Source organism: Solea solea, chromosome 12 (genome assembly GCF_958295425.1).
Source record: "Solea solea chromosome 12, fSolSol10.1, whole genome shotgun sequence".
Taxonomy (NCBI): Eukaryota; Metazoa; Chordata; class Actinopteri; order Pleuronectiformes; family Soleidae; genus Solea; species Solea solea.
Window position 1 is genome coordinate 3834969 of NC_081145.1, and position 13390 is coordinate 3848358.

At 39.7% G+C, this 13390-nt stretch overlaps 2 protein-coding genes across 3 annotated transcripts in view; both read left to right on the forward strand.

Moving 5' to 3' along the window:
* Positions 1–870: 870 nt before the first annotated feature.
* fkbp4 (FKBP prolyl isomerase 4) lies at positions 871–10432 on the forward strand. 2 transcript variants are annotated; one of them, XM_058645050.1, is made up of 12 exons: positions 871–955; positions 1763–1889; positions 2626–2770; positions 2867–3009; positions 4619–4739; positions 5907–6063; positions 7466–7556; positions 7955–8038; positions 8150–8335; positions 8939–9082; positions 9181–9276; positions 9385–10432. In XM_058645050.1, the coding sequence occupies exons 2-12, from the start codon at positions 1791–1793 to the stop codon at positions 9487–9489; spliced, it is 1371 nt and encodes a 456-aa protein (XP_058501033.1). In that variant the 5' UTR covers positions 871–955; positions 1763–1790; the 3' UTR covers positions 9490–10432. The 2 variants fall into 2 exon arrangements, with proteins under 2 accessions (XP_058501033.1, XP_058501032.1); XM_058645049.1 differs by lacking the exon at positions 871–955 and adding an exon at positions 1467–1574.
* A 1325-nt stretch (positions 10433–11757) lies between these two features.
* The window catches only part of b4galnt3b (beta-1,4-N-acetyl-galactosaminyl transferase 3b), a 33877-nt gene continuing 32244 nt past the window's right edge, over positions 11758–13390 (forward strand). Inside the window, exon 1 of the mRNA XM_058645048.1 lies at positions 11758–12289. Coding sequence (XP_058501031.1) covers positions 12154–12289 — 136 coding nt within the window. The 5' untranslated portion in view covers positions 11758–12153. The remainder of the gene's footprint in view (positions 12290–13390) is intronic.

Genomic DNA, 13390 nt, shown 5'->3' on the forward strand with positions numbered 1-13390 from the left:
AACTCTAAGGTAACATAAAGAGAATAGACCACTACCTAAAACAATTGCTTAAAAGATTAAGCTTTTTAGTTTGAGCCTGAATCAGCAGAAGGCTCAAGGAAATTATTTGTGAATATGAAAGTTGGATGAGAAAATTTAAATGTCAATATTTGACATTAACGTTACCATAACTGTAGGTCAGGACAATCATAGTTGTATCTATATTTTGTCCAACCCCTGACGTAAGGTATATCAGAGTATTGGACAAACTTGAAAAAGGGAAAAACTGGTTTTAGCCACTAAACAAAAGCCTATGTCAGCTGAGATTGGCACAGCACCCCCGCGACCCCAGTGTGGAGGATAAAGGTAGATGTACACTAGAGGTGTAATGCTGCCCTCCTCAGTCTAAACTGTGAGTATGGTGACCCACTTTTTAGAGATCACAATATAAATCATGACGAGCAAAATTGTGCATAAAGTAGTGATTAACTTACAGCCATATGTGTAACACCTGAGATAACACAAAAAAATCTCCTACAACCGACCCACAGATGGGTTGTAGGAGTATACCGTCGTATACCCTGGACTACACCACTGGTCCCGACCCAGTCTTTGGGAACCACTGATTTAGATAAACCTTCAACTTGAGAGAGTAGAATTTTGCCTCTAAGCCATTTAACCTGACTGCAGCCTGTCCTGTACCAACACAGGGTGCTAAAAGAAACAGTCTACAATTAAAATAGAGGTTAAATAATAATCAGAAGTTTAATCAAAACTTACATTTTTTAACTATATCAAGTTCTATCGTGTAGTGAAGCGTTAAAATCTCAAGATCACAGCGATATAAGGTAACGAGCAAATGGTTTTCTTCCTGTAGGGGGCAGCATTACCCCCTCTATGTGTATAGCCTGCCGGAGATTATTGTTAGAAGAAGAACGTAAACCGTTGACGCATTCGCTCTTCCCACAACGTACAGGTGAACACTACTTCATCACATTATAAACAGGAATAATAATACATTGTTGTTGTAATATAGGTCTCGTACTAATATGGTAGTCTATATGTGTGCTTCACGTTGTAACATCAAACTGTATATATTGTTATAACGATAGAGTTTGCGCTATAAAGTGCGTTATAAAGTGATACTAATCTGATTGGCAGCAAAAAGCTTCTGCCCGCACTCACACACACAGGTATGAATACACACACACACACACACACAGAGAGAGGCAGGCTAAACGTTACTTCCCAGCTACATGAAGTTGTATTATATATATATATATATATATATATATATATATATATATATATATATATTATTATTAGGTATTATTGTTGCATTTTCAGGAGTCTCAAACATATGACGTTTGGGAATATGCTTTTTAATTCAGTATATTTGCCTTTGAACGTGTTACTGCAGACCGGGGTGCTTGTTGCTCTCGCGAGACTTGGCAACTGCGCTCATACCCCGCGGTAACTCGTAGACTGTCTGGAAACTTCTCCGTCCTTCTATAACCGTTTGTCAAATCTCAGACGGCGAGACAACGTGGACGTGAAGCTTCCTCCCTGAATGCTCGTCCTCTGCTCGGAGCCAGGTGTGAGAGGTGTTCAGTAAGAGCAGGCTGCTTTCTGCGCTGCTACCCGGGAGCTTTACTGCGCATTTTATTTGTATTTTATATAGCAGTATTGAGAGTAGCTCAATAAAGCTAGCGGGTGCTGCCTGCTTCACTCTGGTTTGAGCAGTAGTTAGCTTTAGCCTCAACTGTCTTGAATTGTGGTACAGATCTCAGGAGGACATCAGCCTCTTGACAATGAAAATGACTGCAGAGGAGCAGACAAGTGAAGGACAACACACCATCCCTATGGAGGGAGAGGACATCACCCCAAAGAAAGACGGGGGCGTTTTAAAGGTAAATGACGCTGTTTTGATGCTTTATGTCAACCCAGCTAGTTGAGTGGTTACTTGTTTGCTTGTTATTCTCTCATTCGTTTACGATAATGTTAGCTGTTTTTTAGCTAGGCTACCGTGTAAACCACTGTGTTGACAACACTTTAATCTTGTTTTCTATCATTGCTTTCATACATTGCTTATCAACATGGTATCAAAACACAAAACAAGTATGCAACCCACGTATCTACATCTCGTTAAGGCTATGGGAAATGCCAAATGTAAATGACAGTTATGTTATTTAATATTCCAACACACACACGCTGGCTTTTTAGTAATTGTTAGGACAGTAATAGACATAATGCAGTCCCTACCCTTACCTTCATAATGTCAAAACATGCCATATGAACCTTTTACTGACCTAATTTATTTATAACCTCAATGTTAAAGCAAAGTGTCCCACCAGACATTTATTTGAAACTAGAGAAATGTCACAATGGTGCTTTTAAACAAAACTGTATCCAACTACAGAAAGACATGTAGACACACACACTCACCAAGAGGTTCGATTAAATGAGATAGTCTATGTTCATTCAACTCCTCTGATGCAAAGTATCAGACTACAGACTAAATATGTGTGCAGCTGTTTAAAACCATGTGGTCAAATGACTCATAGTTGTAGTTGATTATAATTATGTAATATAATAATTCACCCTCAGTTCTTAATATGAAGTTCTCATGATGTTTTTGTGTTCCAGCTGGTGAAAAGGGAAGGCACAGGCACAGAGTTTCCCATGACTGGCGATAAAGTGTTTGTACATTATGTGGGCACATTTGTGGATGGTACTCAGTTTGACTCCAGCAGAGGCGGAGGAGACAAGTTTTCCTTCGAGTTAGGCAAAGGTTGGTCTTTACATGTAACAAAGACATGAGCATTTATGTGTCATGGTTGATAGTTACCCATCTAGTGTGTTGATAATTTGTCTTCTCTTTGTTCAGGTCAAGTCATAATGGCGTGGGACATAGGTGTAGCCACAATGAAAGCGGGAGAGTTGTGCCAGCTCATCTGTAAACCAGAGTATGCTTATGGATCTGCAGGCAGCCCTCCCAAGATACCACCCAATGCTACTCTTATTTTTGAGGTAAGTCCCAGGCTACATCCACACGAACAATAATAATAGCTTCAATTGTGCCTTTTAAGAAACCCAAGGTTGCTTTATAAACGGTAATAACAGAACGAAACACGACAAACACAAACACAATTAATTGGTAAAACATATATTTAAAAGACTCCAGAGTTGGTGCCTGGCGAATAGCCAGAGAGAGTGAGTTCCAAGGGCTTGGCGTTGCGAGTCTAATGGCTTGTTTCCACTGGTTCGCCTCGGCACAGTTAAGTTGCATTTCCATTAGCGTAGTACCTGATTCCAGGTACTGTTTTTAGTACCTTCTCTGGCGAGGTTCCAAACGAGCTGAGTAGGCACTATGTGTGACGTCGCCAGACTGCCGGCCACTGATTGGTCAGAGCGGCGTCACAGGAAGAGGCGCCCAACACAAGAATCAAGCCAAACTGTAGATCAGATAAAAGGACTTAACAATCCTAAAAACGTGGGTTAATCTCCGTATTTAGCGACAGCACTGCTGATTGCGACCGGTGAGCTGCATCACATACCCTGCCGCTGTATGTCAGTCCAGTGGCTGTGTCAGACGAGGCTGTGCTCCGGTCATGGAGGAAGTACTGAACAAATATTTGAACTGATTATAATGATTCAGCTACACTGAAAACAACTGCTTTACAAGTCACTTGTAAAGCAAGTGTGTGTGTGTGTGTGTGTGTGTTTGTGCGTTGCATCTCAATCTCATGTGAGATCGAGTATGAATCATGAAAGGGTGTAGTCGCCTCCTACTTTCGCTGTACACAATTAGATAAACCTACAACTAATCAGACCAATGATTTGGGTGAGCAATGGAAAACATGTCAATAAATGTGCTTGTTGTAGTTTTTTAGGATCTAGTAATGGTGTCTAATGACTTTTAGAAGAAACAGCCTAATCGAAAAACGTCTACTCTTAGGTGGCTGCCTTGTTGGATTAATACAAAAGGTCCTAGATATTGCTTCTCTGTTGTCATCTCGGTTTAGCCCGCCTCTTGTGCACAGGGGGTTTGTGATTGAGTCCCTTTTTTTTAGTCCTTGCGGACTTGTCTACAGAGTGAAATCAAATCACTTTCTACATCAAATTCTATTGCTTTCCACACTACCCTGGCATTTTCAAGCCCTGAAAATGGACACGTTTGCAAACAGTACTAGCTCAGTTCTCATTTCATTTGAGACATTTGAAAAGATGACCCACCTTCACTTCCTCATTGGTGCTTACCAATAATGATTAGACTATAAACTGGGAACGAAAAAAGCTCTGTAAACACTTGGTTTCACTTTCACCTCGTCGTCTGTCTCACAACAGGTGTCCATACTTTTCACCTTTGTTTTTTCTTGTTAGTACTTTCTGAAACCAAGCAAATGATTGCTAAGGAATCAGCGTCCTGTACCTGAAAGTTGGTATGAATGTGGATTGCCTCTCGAACAGAGCTAAAATGCATGACTGTATTATCAAATGAAAATGTGTGGATGTAGCCTCCATGTTGTCTGAATGTTTTATTTTATCATTACATACTACAATGTATATTTCAGGGAATGTGATTTAAATACAATATGCTTTACCTTGATCCTAACTTAACCTGTATGGACACTTGTAGGTGGAACTGTTTGATTTCCGAGGAGAGGACATAACTGAAAATGAGGATGGAGGAATCATTCATCGCATTATTACCAAAGGCCAGGGATATTCTAAGCCAAATGAAGGAGCTTCTGTTGAAGGTAAAGGCTCACATCAAGGCTCAGTCCCATTTCACCCCTTGCCCTAATTACTTATGGAGCATTCAGTTTTCTTTTTTTTTTTAGAATTGACATCGATCATGATTCTCTGGCTCGATTTTTTTTTCACAATTCAAAATGTTTATTGCAATCATGAACAAAGATTAGAAACATTCAATTAGGCATTCAAGTAATGTGTGATTTCTTTAGGCCCTGCATGAAGCGCTTATTGTTATTATTGTTATCGTTATTGTTGTTATTGTTATTGTTATTATTGTATGGCGTGTTTCCACTAGCTCGACTCGGGACGTCATAACCAGGGAAAATGCATGACGTCGTCAGACTGCCTTGCACTGATAGGTCACAGGAAGAGGCAAAAGAATGAAACCAAACAATGCCGAACTGTAGATCAGTTAAAAATACTTTACCAACAATTACCAGGCAAATGTCTAATATCTCATAATTTAACAGACGAGTCTGGTGTATTTAGCGACAGCACTGATGAAAGCCTGCGAGTTACATTCATATTGTTAATAAATAATTAAAATTTGGCATTAAATGTAGTGTGGTACATTGCAAACAAATGGTGGACATATCACTCATGGCATCATGTAGACTGTCAACATGGGAATTACATGGTTAATTAAATGACATAAAACCAAAGATTGTAGAAAAATGACAGATCTGCGCTAAAAGAGAGAAAAAAAGACATGGAGAATCGAATCGTGACCTTAAACTTAAATCGAATCGAGGATTTGGAGAATTGTGACACCCCTAGTCAAGTGTCAGATTTTCTTCAATATCCTGTTCTTTTCATCCTGCCCTCTATAAATGTCAAGTTCATTTTATCACCAGAGCACAAAACAACATGCATATGTGGAGATGTGTCTTAAGGTTTGGGACTGAATGTTGTGACAGAAAAGTGACAGTTGAACTCCATTGTAACTCTTCTGAATCAAAGCAGCATGTACGGGACATAGCATCAGCTCCACAAACTTTTCACAGGTGCATTTCAGTTTTAATGAGTGGAGAGGGGGCAAGTAGTAGAGTATATAAATAACACAACCTATATGAGATGGCAGGATTACTCTTTAGTTTAACCCACAGTTGACCAGCAGGATGTTGTTGCTTAACCTAATCCAAGCTTCTTCTTTTCTTTACCTCTTGTAGTAACTGTGGAGGGCACCTGTGAGGGTCGCGTGTTTGACGAGAGAGAGCTGAAATTTGAGATTGGTGATGGGGAGAGTCTTGGCTTGCCACCTGGAGTGGAGAAAGCTATCATGGCTATGGAGCAAGGAGAGGAGGCTCTCTTCACCATGAAGCCCAAGTATGATCATTATTACTAATTTAATGATGTCACTACAATAGTGAGGGTTTCATTTTTATTTTATTTTTCTATTGATTTTTATCATTGTCGTTAAAGTAGGCTTAAAGTAGTTACTGTGGCCATGTCACCTGTTCAAATTTATGTAAGTCTTTCAGTAACTATAGTTGCAATATTAGAGGTGGGTGATATATATTGTCTGTGATAGTAGCACTTGTTTTTTAACGATGTGCAAATTGACAATATCAAGTATACAAATGACTTCACATCACGATGAAACACGCATGTAAACTTACTCGATGAATGCATGCCGCAGAAGTCATCCTCGCTGCAGCAGTCAGCACTGAGTGGCAGGATTCAGTGTCATGTGACCACTAATAGACTCGAGAGTAGGGATGTCGCGATTACTTGATTTCACAATTAATCACGTATTAAGCGCTACGGTATATTAATCATAACTTTTCCTTGATACCGTCCCCAATTGTTAAAATCTGGCAGAGGAAGAGTTATTCCCTCCAACAAAGCGCATTAAATCAGCCTTGTGGAAGTTTTTTGGCTTAAAAAAAATGACTACGGTGTCATTGTGGATGACGGTCATCCACCTGCAATCACGCCATTTTTTGTGGCGTGATTGCAGGTGGATGGCCGTCATCCACAATGACACCTTAGTCATTTTTTTAAGCCAAATGGAGGAAATACGAGTAATATGTTTCACCATCTGCGGGATAAACGCCCGGCTCTGTACGCCAGAGTTAAGGTTAACACACAGTAACTGGGTTAAATTACGTTAATGTTCAACTAACGTAACATTGAAATGGTAGGAAATTAAATGTTAGCGTGTCATTTGCAATTAATTGTGTTCTACACGTGTTCGGCTTTCAGTGTAACATGACGGCGGCATCTGGGAATTAATTTAAGAAATTAAGAGTCATTATAAATTTGTTTAAATTTAATTTTTGGATATAGTAATAGTATTATATTCTTGTATATATTAATGGCATTTGTTTAAAACTCATTCTCTATTTTTTAAAGCTTAAACTTTAAGACAATAAGTAAGAGTTGTTTCCTTATTGTGTCCACTAATACAGACAATAAAAATCACATTTTTAAAGGATATCAGTTGTTCACATCTTAACGAAGCCGTGTTGAATCACACCAGTACAACTAATACTGTCCTAATCCAACCCATTTTAAGCAAATGTGTTAAATTCACAAGTGTAAAAACCCAATCTTGTGTTGTGTTCAGGGTTAAAGATGACATTAAGGAAATTTGCCACATACATAAGAGTTAAAACCTAAGCTGTGATTATGATACCACACCAAATTAACCCTGCACAGCTATGTTTAGTACAAGGCATAGTCACAACATTTGAAATAATTACTGATGATTATCTTTGATTTGCAGGTATGGCTTTGGGATTGAAGGAAATGTTAAGTATAACATTCCAGGAGGAGCAATGCTGCAATACAAGATTAAGATGGCAGCGTTTGAGAAGGTAAACATTAGGGTTGTGAATCTTTAGTTACCTCACAATTCAATAATCCAGTGGCGTTTATTACCCTTTGTTTGCACTTGTCATAAAGTGATTGCAGCTCCTGCCTTGTAACGTAAAGTTTTTATTTTGCCTCAAAATCACTTGATTTCATTCCGCACAAACCCCTCCGCTTGGTCGCCGTGCTCCCTCGCATTTACCATTACACTAAAATAAAATCCTGCCTAGAACCCTGCACAGTGGGAGTCAGTACTTCTAACATTCAGTCCATTAAACCGAGTGAAAACATTTTTCTTCTTTGTTCTTGGTGCTGTGTAACTCGTGCTACTTGATTTTTAGTTGGGCAGTTTGTGTGCTGCAACAGTTTTCCCCTCTGAGTCGTTAAAAATGTTTTTCTGTAGGCCAAGGAATCATGGGAAATGAACACAGACGAGAAGCTGGAACAGAGCAGCTTAGTCAAAGAGAAGGGAACACAGTATTTTAAGGTACAGTAAACAGGGGATATTGTATTTATAAAGCAGGCAACAATAAAACAAATCATAGGCCGATTTTGATTGCTGATTCTTAATGTTTTCCTATGATTTTCTATTCCTCAGGAAGGAAAATACAAGCAGGCATCAGTCCAGTATAAAAGGATTGTGTCATGGCTGGAGCATGAATCTGGTTTGTCCGAGGAGAATGAGAAGAAAGCGAAAGCCCTGCGGCTGGCTGCACATTTGAACTTGGCTATGTGCTTCCTTAAACTGCAGGAGCCAGGCCTAGCCTTAGAAAACTGTGACAAGGTAACTTATATATGTGGCTTATTTTACAACCACTTTTGATGTTGAAGTCAAAGTGCTTCAATTTAATGTCTCTTATGTGGGTCCACTTGTAAGCACTAATTACTGACATGTTTAACTGGAGAAAGCAGTCTGTTCCCCTCATTGTGAATCTCACAAGGTTAACAATTGTTTTTTAAATGAAAATGAAAATCCTGATCTGTGTCAGACACATGGTATGACAGTGGCTTGCATTGTTGCCTCACAGCAAGAAGGTCACAGGTTTGAATCCCACTTTTACTGAGGGCCTTTCTGTGTGGAGTGTCATGGTCTGTCTGTGTGGAGGTGATTTGGTTAATTGGACACTCTAAATTGATTGTAAGTGTGAGAGTGTCCAGGCAGGGTGTGACCCCGCCTTTTAGCCCTGTGTCAGCTGGGATTGGCTCCAGCTCCCACATGACCCTCGTGTGGAGAATCAATGAGTGAGTGTGAGCGTGAAAGTCATCTGTGTCAGAATCATGATCTGTGATTCATGTAAACAACCATGGCCAAAAACCCAACCCAACTTTTGAATCATTCTAATTGTAATCATAATTATGCAGGTTATGATTTGATTCATGATTACAGGCTCTGCAGTTGGACGCAGCCAATGAGAAAGCTTTGTTCCGAAGGGGCGAGGCGCAGTTTGGTATGAAGGAGTTTGACAAGGCGAGAGACGACTTCCAGCGAGTTATTCAGCTCTATCCTGCCAACAAGGCTGCCAAGAGCCAGGTACACATTCATGTCTTCATGTTGTATCAGCCCAGTGACTGTCATCATGAGGGTAGAGTGAAATACAAACTAAACAGTCTTATGTCTTTACACACCAGGTGCTTCTTTGTCAGAAACATATTAAGGAGCAGCACGAGAAAGACAAACGCATCTACGCCAACATGTTCCAGAGATTTGCAGAGAGGGATTCCAAGGTGAGGAGTTGTCAGCCACAAGGGGGCAGAATCAGCATATGTATAGATTGTCATAGAGGTTAAACATGTTTCCCTCTGTCTCTGTCTTTTTCTGCCTTCATTGAGCAGAAGGAAGCAGTGAAAGTGGCCGGTGACAGCAAACAGAACGGCGATGGAGATGAGATGGAGGTGGAGAGCAGAGAAAAAGAGTCTGCAAGTGAAGAAAAGGCATAGATGAAGCTCCGACTGTATTTACTGTTCATGTGTAATTTCAGACTTTTTGTAACTTCAGCTCTTTGTGTTAAGAGTGTGTGCGCGTGAGTGAATGCGTGTGGGTGTATGTGGGAGAATTGGCGCTGGCACACAGGAGCACTGCCTTTGCCAGCTTGTGTCTGGGCTTTTTTTTGCTGTTCTAGTTAGTAAACAAATCTTTGGAGTGCCACGACATCACTCACCCCTGAACCCTGTTTTTGTTGTTAAATCCACAGCTTTGAACTGCACATGTGGTGTCTCAGCATTTTGGGTAGGAAAAAAAAATGAAATCCCAACCCCTCACCCGTCAAGGGCTAGAACATTGATCCTTCTTCATGGTGTTTTGTTCTTTTTCTGCTATCCATCCAACTCTCTTCCTGGGCCTACTGATCAATTCTCAGAGTTGTGATGACTGTGTGCACAAATATGACATGTCTGAATTTTAATGTCCCAAAGTACATATGTAGCAGCACTGTGGATAATATGGGACAATGAGACCTTTTTCCTGCTCCCCTTTAGCCCTGAAGGTACAAGACTGTTGTTGACATTTGCTTTGACTTTGTAATTATAATTATTATTCTTTTTCCCCCTCCCCTGTATTGTGCTTGTGATTTTTCTGTAATGTTCATGAAATGAGTTCAACTGTTAACTGGAATATGTGCATTGTTTTTTTTAAAAGCAGCTACAGTAGAAAGGAGCGTGAAATAGCTTTTTCCTCAATGAGCTCAAGTAATAAAAAAAACAGTTAAGTGTTAGTCTTAATTTACTGTAAAAACTTATGAATGCGTGTGTGTGATTCAGCTCTGTGTTGTCACATACAGCCGGGCTGTGGGCCATGTGATGAGTTTTGTTTTGTCAGAAGGGCTATGGTTTGTTCTGCCCTGACGGAAGGATATAATAAACAATAGTTACATCTCTGCTTTGACATTCTTGACTTATTTGTTCTTAAGGTTTTCTGTTATGTGGGGGATTTCTTATGTATATGAATCTGCAGACACTGGAGCACAATTAAACAGCTGAACATTAATATGAAGTGAAATGTACTTTTCTTCTTTCACTAGTGACTCATCTTTTCATATTAAACCTCTCTGTACAGTTAAAAAACAAACTGTCCCGATTGATTCATTCTGCATGGAAAATTATTGGTGTCAAGCACATATCCATGCAGAGTATTTGTGTACAGGATACTTTAAGACAAGCCAATAGAATCGTTAGCGACGCTAGTCACATTCTGCACACAGAGTATGAGATGCTGCCCTCTGGGAGGAGGTTTAGAGCTCCTCGCTGCAGACTGAACTGATTCCTTTTATTCCTGTGTCTATTAGGCTTTTAAATAGTGGCAGATAAAAACCGAAATAGGCTCAGGGTTGTGTTTTTCATGGCTACTTTTATTTTATTTATTTATTCATTCAGCAGAAATGGGAAATGTGTTGAGAGCGCACTGTTGGGCACCATGTTGTGTATTACTCACCATTAGGGTCATTTTAAAATTTGTTGTATCGTGGTGTATTGTATTTGTATCATGTTGTATATGTTTTTTCGACTGCAGCATGGGTGTAGGGCAAAGACAAATTTCCCACTTGTTGGACAATAAAGTTAATCTTAATCTTAATCTTAATCTTAATACAGATTTGAAATGTTTTCTTGAATTTTTCCTGAAACCCATTTTTACGTGTTTTATAGCCTAAACCAGAGGTGTCAAACTGGTGACACGTGGGCCACATACAGCCGGTATGTGGAATATAATTCCACATAAATTTGCTAGAAATATTTTTATAATAATATATATATTTTATTTAATAGAATCAGTTCATGCCGTTGCTAAATACACCAGACACCTCGGTTAAATATTGAGATTTTAGAGTTAGTTTCCCTGTTAATTGTTGGAGATTAACCCACGTTAATCTCATACATACTCAGCTCACTTGGAACCTCAACAGAGCAGGTACTAAACAAATACCTGGTACCTGGCACGGTTAAGTCGTGTTTAAAGACACCATAAGAGGTATTCTTAGAAAGTCTTACATTATATTTAAAGAATCCTGACAGTATAGAATAGATATTTCAAGAGCCCTAAAATGAAGGTCGAGAAATTGTTTCATGTTTGTGTTTACATCCGGTTTTTCCGGCAGATGGCTTTATTTTGAAGGCAGAGCAGACGCTAACTTCCTGTTTGTGTGTGTGTGTGTGTGTGTGTGTGTGTGTGCGTGCGCGCGCGTGTGTGTTAATTAGTGTGGGAGCAGCCTGGTCTGCAACCACAGGTCAGAGCCTCAGAGGCTCAGAGCAGCGGCGGTAACACCAGCATCTTCTTCCCGGAGCGGTGTGTAAGAAGCACAGCAGAAGGAAACGTGTCTGAAGTTCTAAGTGATAGAACGAGTTCGCAGCGTCTGGTTCTTGTTCGCGTCTAGTCGCGCTGGAACTTTCTTCCCGCGGGATGAGAGGAGGAAGCAGCGGCGCCTCTGCTCTTCATGGTGTGGGACACCGGTAGCTGCTGAGTGAGCGTGAACCCGCCGTGAGCAGCGGACTGCGGCTGGCAGCAGCAGCAGCAGCAGGACGGGCTTCGCGGTCTCGGGTGTCGCTCCCGCTCCCTGTGTCGGTTTGACAAAGCCGGTGACTGATGTAGAAACCGATACTGTGGAGCCAAACATGATCTCGGTGTTTTTCCCCCTGAAGAAGCTGCGGCGGAACAGCAAATGCCTGCTGTTCTCTGCCATCCTGCTGGTCTGTGCTGTCGCCGTCTACAACGAGATGTACGCCGCTAGAGCCTGGAGCAGTGATCCGAGTAAGTTCTGACCCACTCTTACCGAGCAAGTGTTTGTTTGTTTGTTTGTCAACTTTTGCATCAAACTCTCATGTGTTCACTTGTGCTGTTAGGTCACGTCATTACCTGAAAGTGATAAACAGCAACATAACAAAGAGAGAAAGGAGAAACACGCTTATTAAAGGATTACAGAGAAAGTAAGACGAAACTCACAGTGTAGTTTAAAACAAACAAACATCCAACACAAAGATCATAACAAAAGTTGACCTGTCCTGTTTACTTATTTACATGTTTGTCACATTCATCTATTTATAAACAAAGAAAATCATGTAGAAGAGAAGCACATATCAATTAAAAAAAGTTTGTTATAGTGCAGCTTTAAAAATGACCACATTATATTAGAAGCTCGGTACATACATACATTACATATACATGTAGCTGGACAGTAATTCAATAACAACAATCATCATAATACACCGTTTCTACAGTAGAAATGTTATAAAACTCAACAGTGTGTTGATGTGTTGTCTATGCACTTGTGCAAACGTTGCGGTTTGATAATCACACACTGTATATTTGCTGTGACAAGCCTCCTCCCTGGTACTTTAATGCTTGACTCATCTGTCTTGAGAAGCTTAAAGCTGCTTTTCCCCCACAATTCTCACTCAGAAGAGTAAATATATTGATCATAGGTAAATTAATAGAAACAGAATAAGTTAAGTTAATTCAAAATAAAGATAGATAGAGCAGAAGATGTTGAGAACCATGTAGTCTTCATCTAACTTTGAATGAACCACATTTATTTAATTTATTACTGATTGAAGTGTTTTCTTTTAAAGATTGTCTATAGATAGATATATAGATAAATGGTTACACCTAATTGAATTAAGTGAATTCAAACTATAATAAGCAAGATTCTTTGTATAACTAGCAAACGTTAGTTAGTTACGACTTAGATGTAACAGAATAAAGCACTTTTTTAAGTTTGTCTAGTGATAGATAGATATATAGATAGACAGATATTGAACTAGTTTTTAACTATTATTTCATTATAGATGCATAGACCTTCATTGTTATTGTAAATTACACACAACTGGCTATTTATATGCATCACTTTCAACT